General features: G+C 54.6%; 1 protein-coding gene and 1 long non-coding RNA gene across 2 annotated transcripts; both read left to right on the forward strand.

The window, feature by feature from the left end:
• The first annotated feature begins 2295 nt into the window (after positions 1 to 2295).
• Positions 2296 to 5643, forward strand: LOC144335704 (uncharacterized). Its single transcript, XR_013406797.1, has 2 exons — positions 2296 to 2413; positions 2808 to 5643. It is a non-coding gene; the product is annotated as an uncharacterized LOC144335704 (long non-coding RNA).
• Positions 5644 to 11132: 5489 nt separating this feature from the next.
• CAMK2N1 (calcium/calmodulin dependent protein kinase II inhibitor 1) lies at positions 11133 to 13034 on the forward strand. Its single transcript, NM_001260527.1, has 2 exons — positions 11133 to 11304; positions 12768 to 13034. The coding sequence occupies exons 1-2, from the start codon at positions 11139 to 11141 to the stop codon at positions 12836 to 12838; spliced, it is 237 nt and encodes a 78-aa protein (NP_001247456.1). The 5' UTR covers positions 11133 to 11138; the 3' UTR covers positions 12839 to 13034.
• The last annotated feature ends 1379 nt before the right edge of the window (positions 13035 to 14413 follow it).

A 14413-nucleotide genomic window follows, 5' to 3' on the forward strand; every position in this document is an offset into this window, starting at 1 on the left:
GACTGGGTAATTCATAGAGAAAAGAGCTTTAATTGGTTCACGGTTCCGCAGGCTGTACGGGAAGCATAGCAGCTGCTCCTCCGCTTCTGGGGAGGCCTCAGGGAGCTTTCAGTCGTGGCAGAAGGCAAGGGGTAGAAGCACTTCGTATGGCCAGAGCAGGAGGAAGTGGAGGGAGATGCTATACTCTTAAACAACCAGCTCTCACATCAGTCACTATCATGAGAACAGCACTGAGGGGGTGGTGCTAACCCATTCATGAGAACTTTGCCCCGACTATCCCATCACCTCATACCAGGCCCCACCTCTGACACTGGGGATTACAGTTCGACATGAGATCGAAACCATATCAGCAGGTATGGCGACTCAGATCCAAACCATATCAACAGGTATGGTGACTCAGTTGTTGGGAACATTTGTGGTTCACAGAATATAGGACTTGAAAGGAGCCTTTGTGACAGGCCTGGTTAGAGCACATTCTGTGACCATTAGAGATCAACCAATCAAGGCTGGTATCACTGCTGAAGGGAAGCAGAGAAAACATACCGCACAGAGTCGAGGATGATCTGTTTAAACCACCAACCTCGCCACGTCCTGCCTCTGCTTCAGGTTCGCCTCCAGGTTCTCTGCCACCTGCAACATCGTGTCCTGGCTCTTCCACGGCCTGAGAAGCCCTGCATGACCCCGTCCCTGGCCACCTCCCCACGGTTGTCCGCGTCCCTTTCAGTCTCCTCCTTGTGACTCCAACAACACTGAACTGTTGAGTTTCCTTAAACATGCCATGCTGGCCAGGCAGTGGCTCATGCCTGTAATCCCAGCACTTTGGGAGGCCAAGGCAGGAGGATCACTTGAGGCCAGGAATTAGAATTTGAGATGAGCCTGGACAACATAGCAGGACACTTTCTCTACAAAAAATAAAAACTAAAAAAGCTGACCATGGTGGTGCACACCTGTAGTCCCAGCCACTCAGGAGACTGAGGTGGGAGGATGGCTTGAGCCCAGGAGATTGAGGCTGCAGTGAGCTGTGATCACGCCACAGCACTCCAGCCTGGGCAACAGAGTGAGACCCCAACTCCAAAAAACAACGAAAAACAAAAACAGAACCCCATGCCATGCCGTTGTCTGTCTTTGCTCACATGAATTCCTGTCTCTGAAATGCTGGTCCTTTCTTCACCTTGCTAACACGGATTCACCCTTTAACACTCAGCTTTAGGGGTGTCCTCCAGGGAAAATCTTCCCTGTCCCTCCCCACCTAGGCTGGGTTAGGTATTCCTCCTCTGAGATTCCATAATAAGAGTCTCAAATCTCAATTCCTGCTGTTCGCCCAAGACATGGACAATATGGCTGGGACTGTCTCATTTCTTTTCCTTTTCCACAAATTCTGGGTTGTCAGTGCAGACTAATTAGAACTCACATCAGGGCTCACTATTTGCTAGGTACCCTGAGAAGTGCAGTACAAAATGAACCCTTCCGGTCCTCACTTGAGAGGTATGGACGAATGTGATTGTATTATTCTTAAACAAAAGGAAACAGGCCCAGAGAGGTCAAGTGTCTTGCCCAAGTGCACAAGAGGGATGGGACTTAAACCCAGGCAGTCTGACTCCAGAGCCCAAGTTCTTAACTACAGAGTGTACATGGAATGAATGAGTCAACCCATGAATGAAATAGTAGGTGTGGGCGAAACAATCCTGGAAGACTGCCTAGAGGAGCTGGGTTTTGGACCATAGATGAAAGTGGTGATTGTAAGGAGTGAGGACAGCCCCCCTTTTAGGACCTGGGAGCCAGGATGGATGAATTGTACAGGAAGAATGCTATGTCCAGTGACCTGTCCAGAGCTTTGAGGACTCCACCCAGGAAAGTCAGGGCAGTGTCACCGGATAGAGATAAATGGTCTTGACTGGGAGCCCAAAGTCTGGCTTTCTCTCTGGTTCTGCTCCATTGCTGTGTGATCTTGATCAAGTGATTTAACCTCTCTGGGCCTTAGTCCTGTCTATGAAAGGAGCAAGCTGGATTAGAAGCTCTCCTCTGTTCAGCTCTATTTTGCTTGTCTATGAGATGCAGCGTGGGTGAGGGACTAGGGAGGGCAGTCCTGGGGCTGGTCTGAGAGATGAGATGTCGTTCCTCTACAGGCTAGCTGGGTGCCACAGCCTCCAGACCGTGCTCCCAGAAAGCCGGGTGCTCAGCACATTTTCTGTCTAATTAGATAGTGTTAACTGATCAATTTTGAATGAGATCAGTTTCCATGTGTGCTGTCCTGAATTGCTCCCTGAAGTGCTCATTAGTCACTTCCCCTGCAGCTGCCTTATTGTTTTCCAGATGCCAGCAAGGGACTTGGCATTTCCCTTCCCTGAGACTGGAGCACGTGAGGCTGAGCCAGTGCCACTGGTGTGGGGCAGAGGGCGCTGAGCCGGTCTGGGTGAGTACCCTCATCTCCCGCTCTTAACCCTTAGTCCCTGCTGGAGCCATTGCTCCTCATTAGGGACCTCACATCCACATTTTGTGACCACATGCTGCTGCTGCTGCCATTGGGCCGTGACTCTGGGGGGACACAGCCGAACTCAACATTTATTAAGCACTTAGTGGGCCAGGCACCTTGCATCTGTAACCTGAATGCTCCCTAGGCCTGGGGGGGTACAAACGAGGTGATACTAATGCTAATGTCCAGATGACCATAATTGCAGGCTTCCATCCCCTCACGGTCTTCCCTAGCTATTAAAGGTGATTCCTGCGTTCCTAGTTATTGGGCTGTGCTCCACACGTGCTTGCAACAAATCGCTCATCTTCATTTCCTCATTTCCTTCCTTCCCCAGCCCCTCCTAATGCTGCAGTCTCCATAATGCCCTCCAGGTGGCGCTATGTCTCTATGGTCGAGGAGGACTTGGAGGACTTGGAGGACAAACTGAGGTTGTGCTTCCAAAGGCCTGTGCAATTTTCCCTTCCCCAAGGGGTGGGGAACAGGCCTTGGAAGTCAGCAGAATCTGAGGAGGACGCTGGCCTCCTGATCCCAGGGCCAACTGGGAGCAGCCTGGATAGGGCGAAGCAGTCTCTTCAGTTTCAGGGAGCTGGCTGCAGATGTGAAAGTTTTGAGAAACCCAGAAAATTCAGGGGGGACCAAAAATCCCACATTTCTCCCTCTGTAATTTCCCAGGCATTCACATCTTTAAATATACTAACCATAATTTCTTTAAACAAAAACGAGATATGCATAATGCACTGCATGTTCTTAAAATATGCAAATGACTTCACACTGGGAGAGGATGCTTGAAAAAAAATTGTATGGCACAGATTTTGATTTTTCTCCCCAGAAGATTTTCCTCCGTGGAGAAATTCTGCTTCTCCAGCCTGGCCAGCTCTCCTCACTGCCTCGTCCTTTCTCCTGTGCTTCCGGCTTCTCTCTGCCTCCTCACTTCCCCATCTTCTGCTTCCTCTCTTCCTCTGTCCTCTACTTTACTTGGAAGTTCTGCTTCTTGTCTGCCCAGTTTATCTCCTGCCTCTGAGCCTGTGGAAGAGTTTCTTCCTCTGTGTGGGGACCTGTCTGCTTCTCTGAGGTTGTTTTTAGTTTCTTGGATTCTTTTTCTGCCACTTCCTGTGAGCCTCATTTTCACCTGTCCCTAGCACCTGCCTCCCCGATCAGATTGTCCTCTGCCATGTCCAGCCCAGGGTCTGACAGGGCTGGATGGGGAGGGCCTCTGTGACCATGCATCGGTGGCTCTGTAGTATCCTATTTTCCCTATTACATGGGAAGTCGCTTCCTAGGAAGAAGAGACCTTTTTCTCCTCCCCTGAAGGCTGTAGGAGGCTCTGGGCCGTGGGACTCACTGCTGGAGCTGTCCCTTGCTCTCACCTTAATGCCTCATTTGAGCCACACAATCTCCCTTTGAGGCGGATCTTGTCCCCCTCGTTTTATGGCACAGAGGCATTCTGGCTCAGAGTGGAGTAACTACCTCAAGACCACACAGGTTGGAGGGGGTGGAGCTGGGATGGAACCCAGGCTTCTGCGTCTACCCTCATTTAACAGGCTTTTCCTGGGATTCAGTGAGCAAGGTGCTGCATTGGTTCTTGGGAGACCTGGTCTCAGTGCTGGTGACTCTGTCTGCAGTTGAGCAGCTCATCTTCATTATGTGGGACTCACTTTTCCCACCACACAGTGGGAAAGTATCCCTGCTGCATCCTGCCCACTTTACAGGGCTATCATGGACCTTAAATACCTCATGTCCATCGAGTGCAAAAGTGCCTGAATGCAGTGCTTGGGAACTGAGGCTCCAGAGACCTGCACAGCCAGGCTTCTCGGTGGGATCCTGGGCTCAGCAGTGAGGGGCTGCATCCCTCTGATCAGAATGGAGCCGTCACAAGTCTGACCCAGATCTGGGGACCTCCTCAGTCAGTCCTGGCTCCTCTTAGCTGAAGGAGTTAAAGCTCTTCTGTCATCACAGAACACGGGTGGGGGATCCTGTAATGCCACTTGAGGATCCAGCCCTGACTTTTTCATGGAGGGGTCTTTGAGGTTCAGCAAATCCCCTGGAAATTGTTTACGCAATGTTCTGCCTCTGGGAAAGAGAATTGTGTCTTTCATCAGATTCCCAAAGGGGTCCTCAGCCTGTGAGAGCTTTGGACTCTAATCTACGCCCACTCTGTTTCTGTGGCTAGGCTGAGGTGTAGAGACTGGAAGAGGTTTGCCCGGCTTTCCTGGCCCCAGGCCTGCTCAGGGAGGCAGTACCATCCAACAGCGGCGAGCCTGGCCTCTGGCGTCCAACCTGCTGCCTTCCATTGGTTGTGTGGTTTTGGACTAATCTGTGAACTTTTCTGGCCTCGAAGCCCCTCCTTCGTGGTATGGATGTGACAGTCACAAGCTACCTTCTATGGCAAGCTCTCAGTAATGACTGGGAGTGGGTACTGAATTTGGGATCAGAGGGCAGTGGCTGCCCCTTCTGAACTGGGGTGAGGTCAGCTCCTCCTTAGCCCCCTTTAGTAGCCACAGTTTGGCTCAGTTCGTCGCTCTGCCGAAGTCATGGGCTGCTTAGTTAGGGGGACTTCTAGCCTCTTGGGACCCCTGGGCAGGAGAAACCTGGTAGGCCATCTGACGTTTTCAGAGCCTGGACTTTGGAGCCAGGCCATGTTTCCAACCTCCTGAGCCTCAGTTTCACCATCTGTCCATTGGGGCTAAAGTCGCACCTGCCCTTGCCTGCACCCCAGGGTCTTGAGGATATACTCTCCTGTGGTTGTAAAAGTCTGATTGTGCCAGGTCTGTCTGCTGTTCTGTCCTCCCTGTCCTGGCTTGAGAGGCAGCGAGAGTTTTCCAGGGCGCCTGGAGCCCCAGCACCTCCCACCAGCTTGGTCTGGGCTGGGAGTTTCAGACAGAATTTCTCCCTCAGAGCTCCAAGCCCAGAGTCCCCTGCCCGGCCCCACGCCCTTGGTCCTCACCCAGTCCTCACGCACTGCTGACATGGAATGATGGGGATGGGGGTGGGGGGGCGGACAGGCAGGGGGCAGGATCGGGCACCTGGGTGGCCTACCTCCTCCCATGCCCTGGTGAGGCTTGGCTCCTAAACCCCTCCAAGCTTTCCTCGTGGTATTTTACAATTTCCTGAAGAGCCCATGAGACTCTCATTCTGTGGGTTGTTGGTGCAATAAAAACTTTAAACAATGACCCTGTGATCTTTGTATTTTATTTTAAAGAAACACCCCAAACTTCATTGTCAGAAAAAATGAGCTTTTATTTTGTGACTGATCGCTCATTGCTGGAATTTCCCTCCCTTTTGTGACTCCAAGTGTGACACATGTCATGTCAGGGTGGCAGGAATGTGAAATGTAGTGGGGAAACCTGTGTTTTCCCGTTCCCTGGCTGGGCCTCAGTTTCCCCAGCTGTCATGTGAGGAGTTAGACTAGATCAGCTCTAGGGGTGGTTTCACACCGAGCCTGGCAGGGCTTTGGGTGCCCTTTGGAGACTGTTGGAGACCAGCTGGGGGATGGAGGGCCCAGAAGGTGGAGTTCCGACCCCTGTGACCCCATCAGCTTACCCTTTGTCTAAGTTTCATCTACTGAATTTCCTTGTAAGATATTATTTGGAGAAGGGGTCTTAGTGATTAGACAGACAAATAAGTTAACACCCTTTGAGTTGTACTGGGGACAGGGTTGTGTCTGCCACAGAAGTCCTCAACAAGTGTTTGCTGAGTGAATGAATTCTTCTCTTAACATTCCTTGATTCTGGATCTAAGCCACCTCCAGTCAGTCCGTGTGCTTGTCTCTCACCGTGCATGTGTGCGTGTGTGTGTGTGGTCACGAGGCGGGGATGGGGGCAGAGGCCCTGCCTTTCAAGGAGGGTAGGGAAGGGAAGTTGCTGCAACCCAGGTTCCAGTCACTGAGCTGAGAGGGTTAGTGGGGACTTGGGTTTTTATCCAACTCTGGCTCAGAGTGGTGATTCCCTGCTGGGTGGTCACTTAACCTCTCCCGAGGTGACCAGCTGGCTATTGACAGGGCATTGTCCCCTGGCCTCTCTTCCTGACTGTCTAGGGTCTGAGCCGACCCTGGCAAACCTCAGCATTCCCAGCACCCCTTCTCCACAGGAGCCTGGGCTTGGCCTGCCATCCAATGCCCAGGTGAAGGAACGGACCCCAGAAGGCAGGCACAGAGGCCTGGACTGGGCTGTACCACAGCCATGTTCTTCCCTACGTCTTGTCATCACTGTCTGATGTCGCTGCCTGTGCTTCAGTTTCCCTGTCTGGATTGGAGGGAGAAGATTAGATCAAGGGGAGACTGATGTGTGCTGAGCCTCTCTTCTGTGCTGGGTGCTGCTGGGGCTGACCTTCCCCTTTCTTATCCCACCTGCTTGAGTGTGGGGCTTGGTGCCCAGTCTGGACTATCAAATACGTATTTTCAATCCTGGAATGTCTGTGCTGAAAGGCCCCATGGAAATGGCCTGGTCCTGTGGTTCTTATTTCTAGAGTCCCGGGATTTGGTGAAGGAGTTTCAGATGAAGTTTCAGGGGGAGGTTGGAGTAAGGCCCTGGGACACCCCCCGCCCTTTTCTTCAATCAGGTTTTATCTACTTTGGATTTGGGAAAACCGGTTTTGCCACTGAAAAGATGTGATCTTCTCCAGGTTTCCCATTGGGTGATGTAGAGTCAGAGGCAGCTTTCTCAAAGCCACAAAGACAGCCCATAGCAAATAATAACAACCACCTTTATTGAGGACGGACTCTGCTAGGCGTGGTGTGTGTATGCTCTCTTTCCCCCAATAACCACCAAGTAATAATGATTTTTATGCCCATTTGACAGATGAAAAAACTTAGGCACGAGAGTGAAAGGATTACAGACCTAGGAAATGACAGAGCAGGGCTTTGAACTTTTTTTTTTTTTTTTTTTTTGAGATGGCATCTCACTGTGTTGCCCATGCTGGGATGCAGTGGTGCAATCATGGCTCATGCAGCCTCAACATCCCTGGCTCAAACAATCCTCCCCGATCAGCCTTCCAAGTAGGTGGGACCACAAGCGTGCCCCACCATGTCCATTCATTTTTAAATTTTTTGTAGAGATGAGGGTCTTGCTATGTTGCCCAGGCTGGTCTTGAACTCCTAGACTCAAGCAATCCGACTGCCTCAGCCTCCCAAAGTAGGAGGGATTATAGGCGTGAGCCACCGCGCCCAACCAGGGCTTTGAACTTGACTGCCTCAGTGGGCTCTTCATCCTAGACTACTGCCCCAGACCATGTACTGTCAGGCTTCCTTGTGGGGAGGTGGGGAGAGAAGTCTTCATTCCTGCCTCATTAGGTTCCGTCACCTGGGTCTGGCCTCTTCAACACAGCTCTGGGCCTCTGGTTCAGAGCCAGCCTCTTGGCTTCCGAAGCTGGGCAATTAATGAGCAAATAGTCATGGAGATGCTTTTCAAGCTGTCAAGTGCCATGTGCTGGGAGGCGCGTGTGCTTCCTGAAGGGGGTGGGTACTGAGTTGGGAAAGTGGGATGCTGTCACCTTTAACCTTATTTGGAACAAGGCAAGGTAAACATAAAAACAGATGGGGTGGAAAAGGGACTTCTCTTCTTGCTCTCACTTGCTGTGCGCGCAGGGATTCGTCAGCCCTCACTAAGTCGTTCTGCTTACCTTCTGTGCAGTGGGACTGTCCTAGGTGCTCCGCGTGTAAATTGCTTTGTGCTTCTCAGCAGCAAGGAAGGAGCCAGGTGGATGTGAGATGAATGGGGTGGTCCCAGCCCTGCACTGCAGGGAGTCCCCTACGGAATCAGGGCTGGCCACAGTGGCTTCTCCTGGCTCTATCGCTAGGCTGTGACCTTGGGCAAGTCACTTATCCTCTTTCTGCTACGTCAGTTAAACAGGGATGCAACGTCTCCTCTTTCTACCTCAAAAGGTATTTATTTTGAGAAGCAAGGTCAATAATAGATGTGAAAATGCTTTGGGGGAAAATAAGAAAGCAGGAGACAAATGTCAGCGCTTCTTGGAACTTTATCATCCTGCTTGTTATGCTCTTGTTTTCTCTCTTAACACTTCGCCTTGGCGCTAACCTCAAAGCAGTCACTCGGGAAAGCCCTAATGAATGAGCCAGGTGGCTTGTGGAGAGGAACAAGGTCAGTCTGGGGACCTGAGGCTTCTGTCGTAGACAAGCTGTGGGATTTGGGGTTAGCCCCTGGCCCTCTGGGCTTCCGTTTCCCCATATGGAAATGAGGGCTAGGCCCCGCTCATCTCTAAGGATTCTCCCAGCTCCTGTGGTCCTGAAATGGTGCGAATGAAGTGCTACCGTTCTTTCTCACTCATTAAGTCATCTCTCAAAAGTCTATTGCACATCCACTCTCAGCCAGGCATCAGAGCCTGATTTTATTTTTGTTTTCATAACTGTCCTTCAGGGTACACAGGTAGTAGCTAACCATATACCCATCGGACAGCTGAGACCATGGAAGCTCAGAGAAGAGAGATGACCCGCTCAGGGTCGCACAGTCAGCAAACCACGGGGCTGGGATTCAAACCCAGACCTAAACCCAAGGGACATCTTTATTCCACCTGCCACATAGCTTCAGTCTCCGTTTTCTCTGCTCCCTTCCTCCTCCCCGCATGGGATCTGGCTTCCCGAGGCCAGCCAATCCTTTTACACAGTTTGGAGAGGGGGCTGGACTGACTCCCCCCTCCACCAGATGTTATACCAGGAAAAAACCTCCCCCTTCTGCCTCCAGCTCCCACCCGCCGGCGTTCTAGATGGGAGGGGAGAGCTCCTTTCACTGTTGATGGGACCCCTTGCAGGGCAGCAGGATGAGCCAGGTGAGATACACCTGGGCCACCTGGATGTGTTTCCCAGCCCTGCCTCCAGCAGCTGGCATGACCTTGGGGTCATTGCCCCTCCCCGTGGTCAGGCGGCTCTGCTAAGTAAAGACGGTCTCCAGCGGAGGGCAGGTGCTGTTGGCTCCGGCGAAGATAATGAGCGCTCCTCATGCACCTTGCCCCCTCGGAGTTACCATCTGCTTGGCAGATGCGCCTCCCAGGCCTCTGGGGCTGCCCCAGTCTCCCTCCCGGCATCGAGAAGCCCGCTTCTCATCTCAGAGGCCGTAGTCTCTCCACAGGGCGCACGGCTGTTGCTGGAAGGGAGGCCCCCGAGGGCAGAGGGCGGCAGGCCCGGGACGTCCCCAGCGGAGGCAGAGGACGCCGGGAGCCAGGCATCCCGGGCGAGCCCGGCGTAATGAGGCGCTCCCTTCTCCTGCGGGAGGCGGGGCTGCCCCTTCTCTCTCCCCCTCCTCCTCCTGGAGGCCCCGCGGGAGCCGGAGTCCAGCGCCGTTGGGCGGGGGCGGTGGGGAGTGAGGCCTTCCAGGTCGGACTGAGCCAGGGCGGGAGAAGAGTGTGAGGCCCCAGTGGCTGGGCCCTCGGGGTCTGAATTGGGTAGCAAGTGCGGTGGGGAGGAGGGGCTCCCTGGTTTGCAGCTGGCGGGGGAGGCTGTGTTCGTGGGTCGCCCTGGAGCCCTCCGATCTTTGCCCCGCAGCATCTGCCCCCAGGGAGGTCAGCATGCTTCCGCCCTTCCCCGCGTGTGCGTCGTGGGTCCGCTCCCCTTCCGGCTCCCGCAACCCCCACTCCCCCCGAGGTCCCCTCAGGATGCAGAGCCGGCTGCGGGGCGGGCGCGCACCAGCTCCGGGCCCCGTAAACACCCGCGAGCGGGACGGCGGGGGCTGGGGGCGGGGGCAGGAAGCTAGCGGCTGCCCGGGCCGGCCGGCGCGGCCCCGTGACGTCGCTCCGCTCGCAGGGATCTCTCCCCGAGGCCCGCGGGTCCCCTCCTCCCCGCCTCCTCCCGCCCTCCTCCCCGCGCCTCGCCTCGGCGCCGCGGCCGGCATTTCTCCTCGCAGCTCGCTGCCTCCTCTATCCCTGCCTCCCTCTCCCCCCTCTGTCTTTCTCCCTTCCTTCCCTCTCCGACCCTCTTCCTCTCCCTCCCGATCCTTTCCCTCCTCCTCTCATCTTTCCCCTGTCTCTCCGTTCTAGCTCGTCCCCCACCACCTTTTCTTCTTTCTCCTCCTCTCCTTCCTCTCCCCCTCTCCTCTGTCTCCTTCCACCGTTTCCCCTGCCTCCCTGTCTTTCAGTCCCTGTTTTTCTCCCCGTCTCCCTCTCGGTTTCTCTCCCCCACCCTCCCTCTGGGTTTCCTCCCCCGGTGCCCTCCCTCCTCTCTCCCTCCCCTCCCCCTCCGCCCCTCGCAGCCCCGCGGCTCGCAGCTCCCAGTCTGCCTCCCCGAACCGGCGCCGCCGCCCGCACTCGCCGCAGGACCGGCCCGCCCGGCTCCCGGGGTGCGCCCTCCTCGGTCCCGCGCCCTCTGGGCTCGCAGGGACGCCTCCTCCCTCCCGGCTCGCGGCCCCGCCCGGCCCGGCCCCCGCCCAGAGCCCCAGCGCGCCGAGGATGTGAGTCCTGCTCGCCTCTGGCGGAGCAGCAGCCACTCGCGCGCGGAGCCGGAGCGCAGCGCAGCGCAGCCGCGGGCGCTCTCCGGGCCGCTCGCGCGGGTGCCGCGCTCTTGCCCTAGCGGCGTCCCCCGGCCTCTCGCCGGCGCCACCGCCGCAGCAGCCCGCGGGCCGTCCCCGGCCGGCCGCCCCCGGCCCCAGCGCCGCTGACCCTGTCCGCCGCGGGCGGGGACGCGGGCGGAGGAGGCGCCGCGGCGGAGCCCCCGGACGCGACCATGTCGGAGGTGCTGCCCTACGGCGACGAGAAGCTGAGCCCCTACGGCGACGGCGGCGACGTGGGCCAGATCTTCTCCTGCCGCCTGCAGGACACCAACAACTTCTTCGGCGCCGGGCAGAACAAGCGGCCGCCCAAGCTGGGCCAGATCGGCCGGAGCAAGCGGGGTGAGTTCTCGGCCCCCTTCCCTGACATCCCCTTTTTCCCGCGCGGCGGCCTGAACAAGGGTTGCGGAGGTCTCCCACCCGCTGGAACCGGTTCAGACCCGACGGAATCCCCTCCTGCAGAATTGGGGGATCCCGCACTGCGGGTCCGGCTGAAGCGGGTTCCAGGAACGCGTCCTCCTAAGCCCGATCCCCGGCTGGGTCACCCCGGGGGCGTGGCGGCTTCTAGCTGCAGCTGGGGGTCCTCACCCGCGGCAAAGTTTGCTTTTTGATTTGCGCCCCCCACCCCCGCCTTTTGCGCAGTGTAGTCGCAGCTGCGCTCTCTCCACAACCCTGGGGGGAGGGGGTCCCAGGGTCCCCCAGGGGACGGCGTGGGGACCTGCGTGGGGAGGATCCCATTCCTGCAGGGAAGGCTAGGGCGTTTGGGTCTCACGGGGTTTTCATTGTTACTTGGCCTGGGTGGGGGTTTGCCAGGCCTGGGCGATCCGCGCGAGAGCTGGAAAAGCCCCAGAGAGGCGGAGAGGCAGAGAGGCTCCGAGAGGAGCTCCAGAGGCGCGGGGACAATGAGGGGGACCGACGTCTGCCAAGAGAGACTGAGACGCAGGGATGGAGGGGAGGGGGTACGCGGGAGACCGAGGGTGGCAGAAACCGAGACAAAGCTCCCGAGAGGGGAGCTGAAGCGGGAGAGACAGAGCCGAGGACGCGCGTATGGGGAGAAAGCAGAAGCCGCCGAAACAATAAAGGCGACCGACGCCTTAGACAGGGAGACCCAGAGACCTCGATCGGCGGCCGTCGCGCCGAGGGACTGATGGAGGGACTGAGAAAGACGAGGCTAGGTGGAGACGGTGAGAGAGGCGGAAGTTACCGCGAGTGTCCCTGCCGCAGCGGGGAGCGCGGGCGGCGGAGTCCGTCGGCCGGCGATTTGGAGAGGGCGCGCAGGAGGGGGCGCCCGCCCAGGCCAGGCCCTAACTCCCACCCGCTGCGCGTCGTGGGAACCGGCTTTGGCGTCCCCTCTTGGCTCCGCGCATCTCCACACCTAGCCTTGCCCAGCGGAGCTGCGCTCGGGACTCCCCGGGGGTCCCGAGACCCAAAGACTTTGGCTCTCTCTCCTATCACAGCTCCAGACATTTCTGTCTAAATTAGTGCACCTGGTGCGGGGAGAACTCCGCCAGTGCGCGCCCCGGCTGCAGCAGGAGCGGCTGGATTGGCGCCCTCTCTGTTTCCTTTTCTCAGAATGGAGCTGGGACGCAGGCTGGAGGATAGGGGATGTTGGGGTGGTTCAGAGGAAAGCAGGGAAGGGACCCCTGGCAGGGGCGGAGGAGGATGGAGCTGTTTCACCGCGCAGTGAGCCCTGCTCCCTCCCCCTCTCCTCTCCCGACCTCCCACTCTGGGCAAAACGGGAAATGTCAGAGACCTCTGGCTAGGCCCAAGTGCGCTCACCTCTCTTTTCCCCCCTTTTTTTGCAGTTGTTATTGAAGATGATAGGATTGATGACGTGCTGAAAAATATGACCGACAAGGCACCTCCTGGTGTCTAACTCCCCCAAAGACAATGAGTTAAGGGAGAGAATAAGAACGGCGATAACAGTTACTGGCAAAAAGCATGAAAACAGAAAGCACTTTGAAATTTATTACTAGCTTGCTACCCACGATGAAATCAACAACCTGTATCTGGTATCAGGCCGGGAGACAGATGAGGCGTGAGAAGGAGGAGGAGGAGAAGGCTCTGGGCTTCTCTGCAAAAATAAAAATAAATAAATAAATAAAATTTTAAAAATAATAAAAAATCACTATATACACACATATAAAGAAATAAAAAGAAGTCTCAGTTGCAGCTATTTGTCAAAATTAATATCCATTTCTTTTTATATACGGTGAATATTGCGCAATTATAGATCTGGATTTTGAACCACTTAATGAAGCGGCAACACCAGGTATTTTGAGGTGTTGGCATTCTTCGCTGATTTGGCTGTTCCCAATGTTTACATTATTTAATCTTGCAAAAATGGTTCTGTGCACTTGGATGTGAAATGCTGTCCAGTTTTATTTTTTTTATGTTGTTATCCTTGGATGTACAAAAAATTCAGAATATGATCTCTGTAGATATTCTGTTTTATTTTGGTCATCTTTAGAAGTTATCAGGAATGTGTTTAAAACAAGAAGAGAACTTTTCTAAGGAATGATACATAGAAAAGATCCTTGTTTTATTTTAAAATGAGTTGTAAAGCTTGTGTTTCTTTGTTGCTGCAAGCTATTTGCCCAAGTTAATGCAAATGGACACATTTTTTATGTCAGAAACACACACACACACACACACACACACGCACACACGAAAAACAAAGAAAAAAATGCTTGAGCTTTTTCTAACCTCCCCTTGCAGTCTGTTGTGTGAGCAGCCTGTTTATTTCTCTAATATTATGTCAGTTTATTCTCTTTAATGGACTGTAAAAAAATGTAATCACAAGAGTGCCAAATATCTTGAAATGCCAAAAGGCATTTTAGTTTCTTTTCTCTGTGCTCTGAGTCCACGTACAGGAATGCTTGGAGTGTCTTTTCTGTTATTTATAGGGATTCTCTTAAGGCACACCAGCTGCCTGTTTTGCATGGTATTTGCAAAAATGCCTCTTGCGTGAGGAAATCTTTTACCATTTTTTGTTTGCAACTTTGGACCTCAAGAGGTTTCCCTTCCCTTCCCCGTTCCCTCTTTTCTTAATTCAATATTCTGTATGTTGCACCTTGAACCAGCACACAGGGCTATTTCTCCAATGTACAATAAAAGAATTGTTCCTGTGTCTCACTCCTCTCTTTCCTCTGTTTTGGCTAGGGGGTGAGGTGGGGGGGACATGCCTTGCTGTTTGTGGGCTGGCTTTGGTCTGCGAGGCAAAATGGCAATGTTGGGGGCCCCTATGGGTGGGCTCAGATGAGAGGAAAGATGGGCTGGACTGGCAAGGCTATCCCCCTAAGGTGAATTTATTCCATTTTGGATTTGCAGTTTGAGCTCTCACTGCATCCCTGAGGTTTCTGCCATCTCTGGTGGGGTGAGGGGAGAAAGGGATACTGTGCAGGGAAGCAGCCAATCTTGTTAAGAGCGACTTTGCAGGCTGGCAGAGTTG

Source organism: Macaca mulatta, chromosome 1, assembly GCF_049350105.2.
Source record: "Macaca mulatta isolate MMU2019108-1 chromosome 1, T2T-MMU8v2.0, whole genome shotgun sequence".
In the NCBI taxonomy this organism is placed as follows: Eukaryota; Metazoa; Chordata; class Mammalia; order Primates; family Cercopithecidae; genus Macaca; species Macaca mulatta.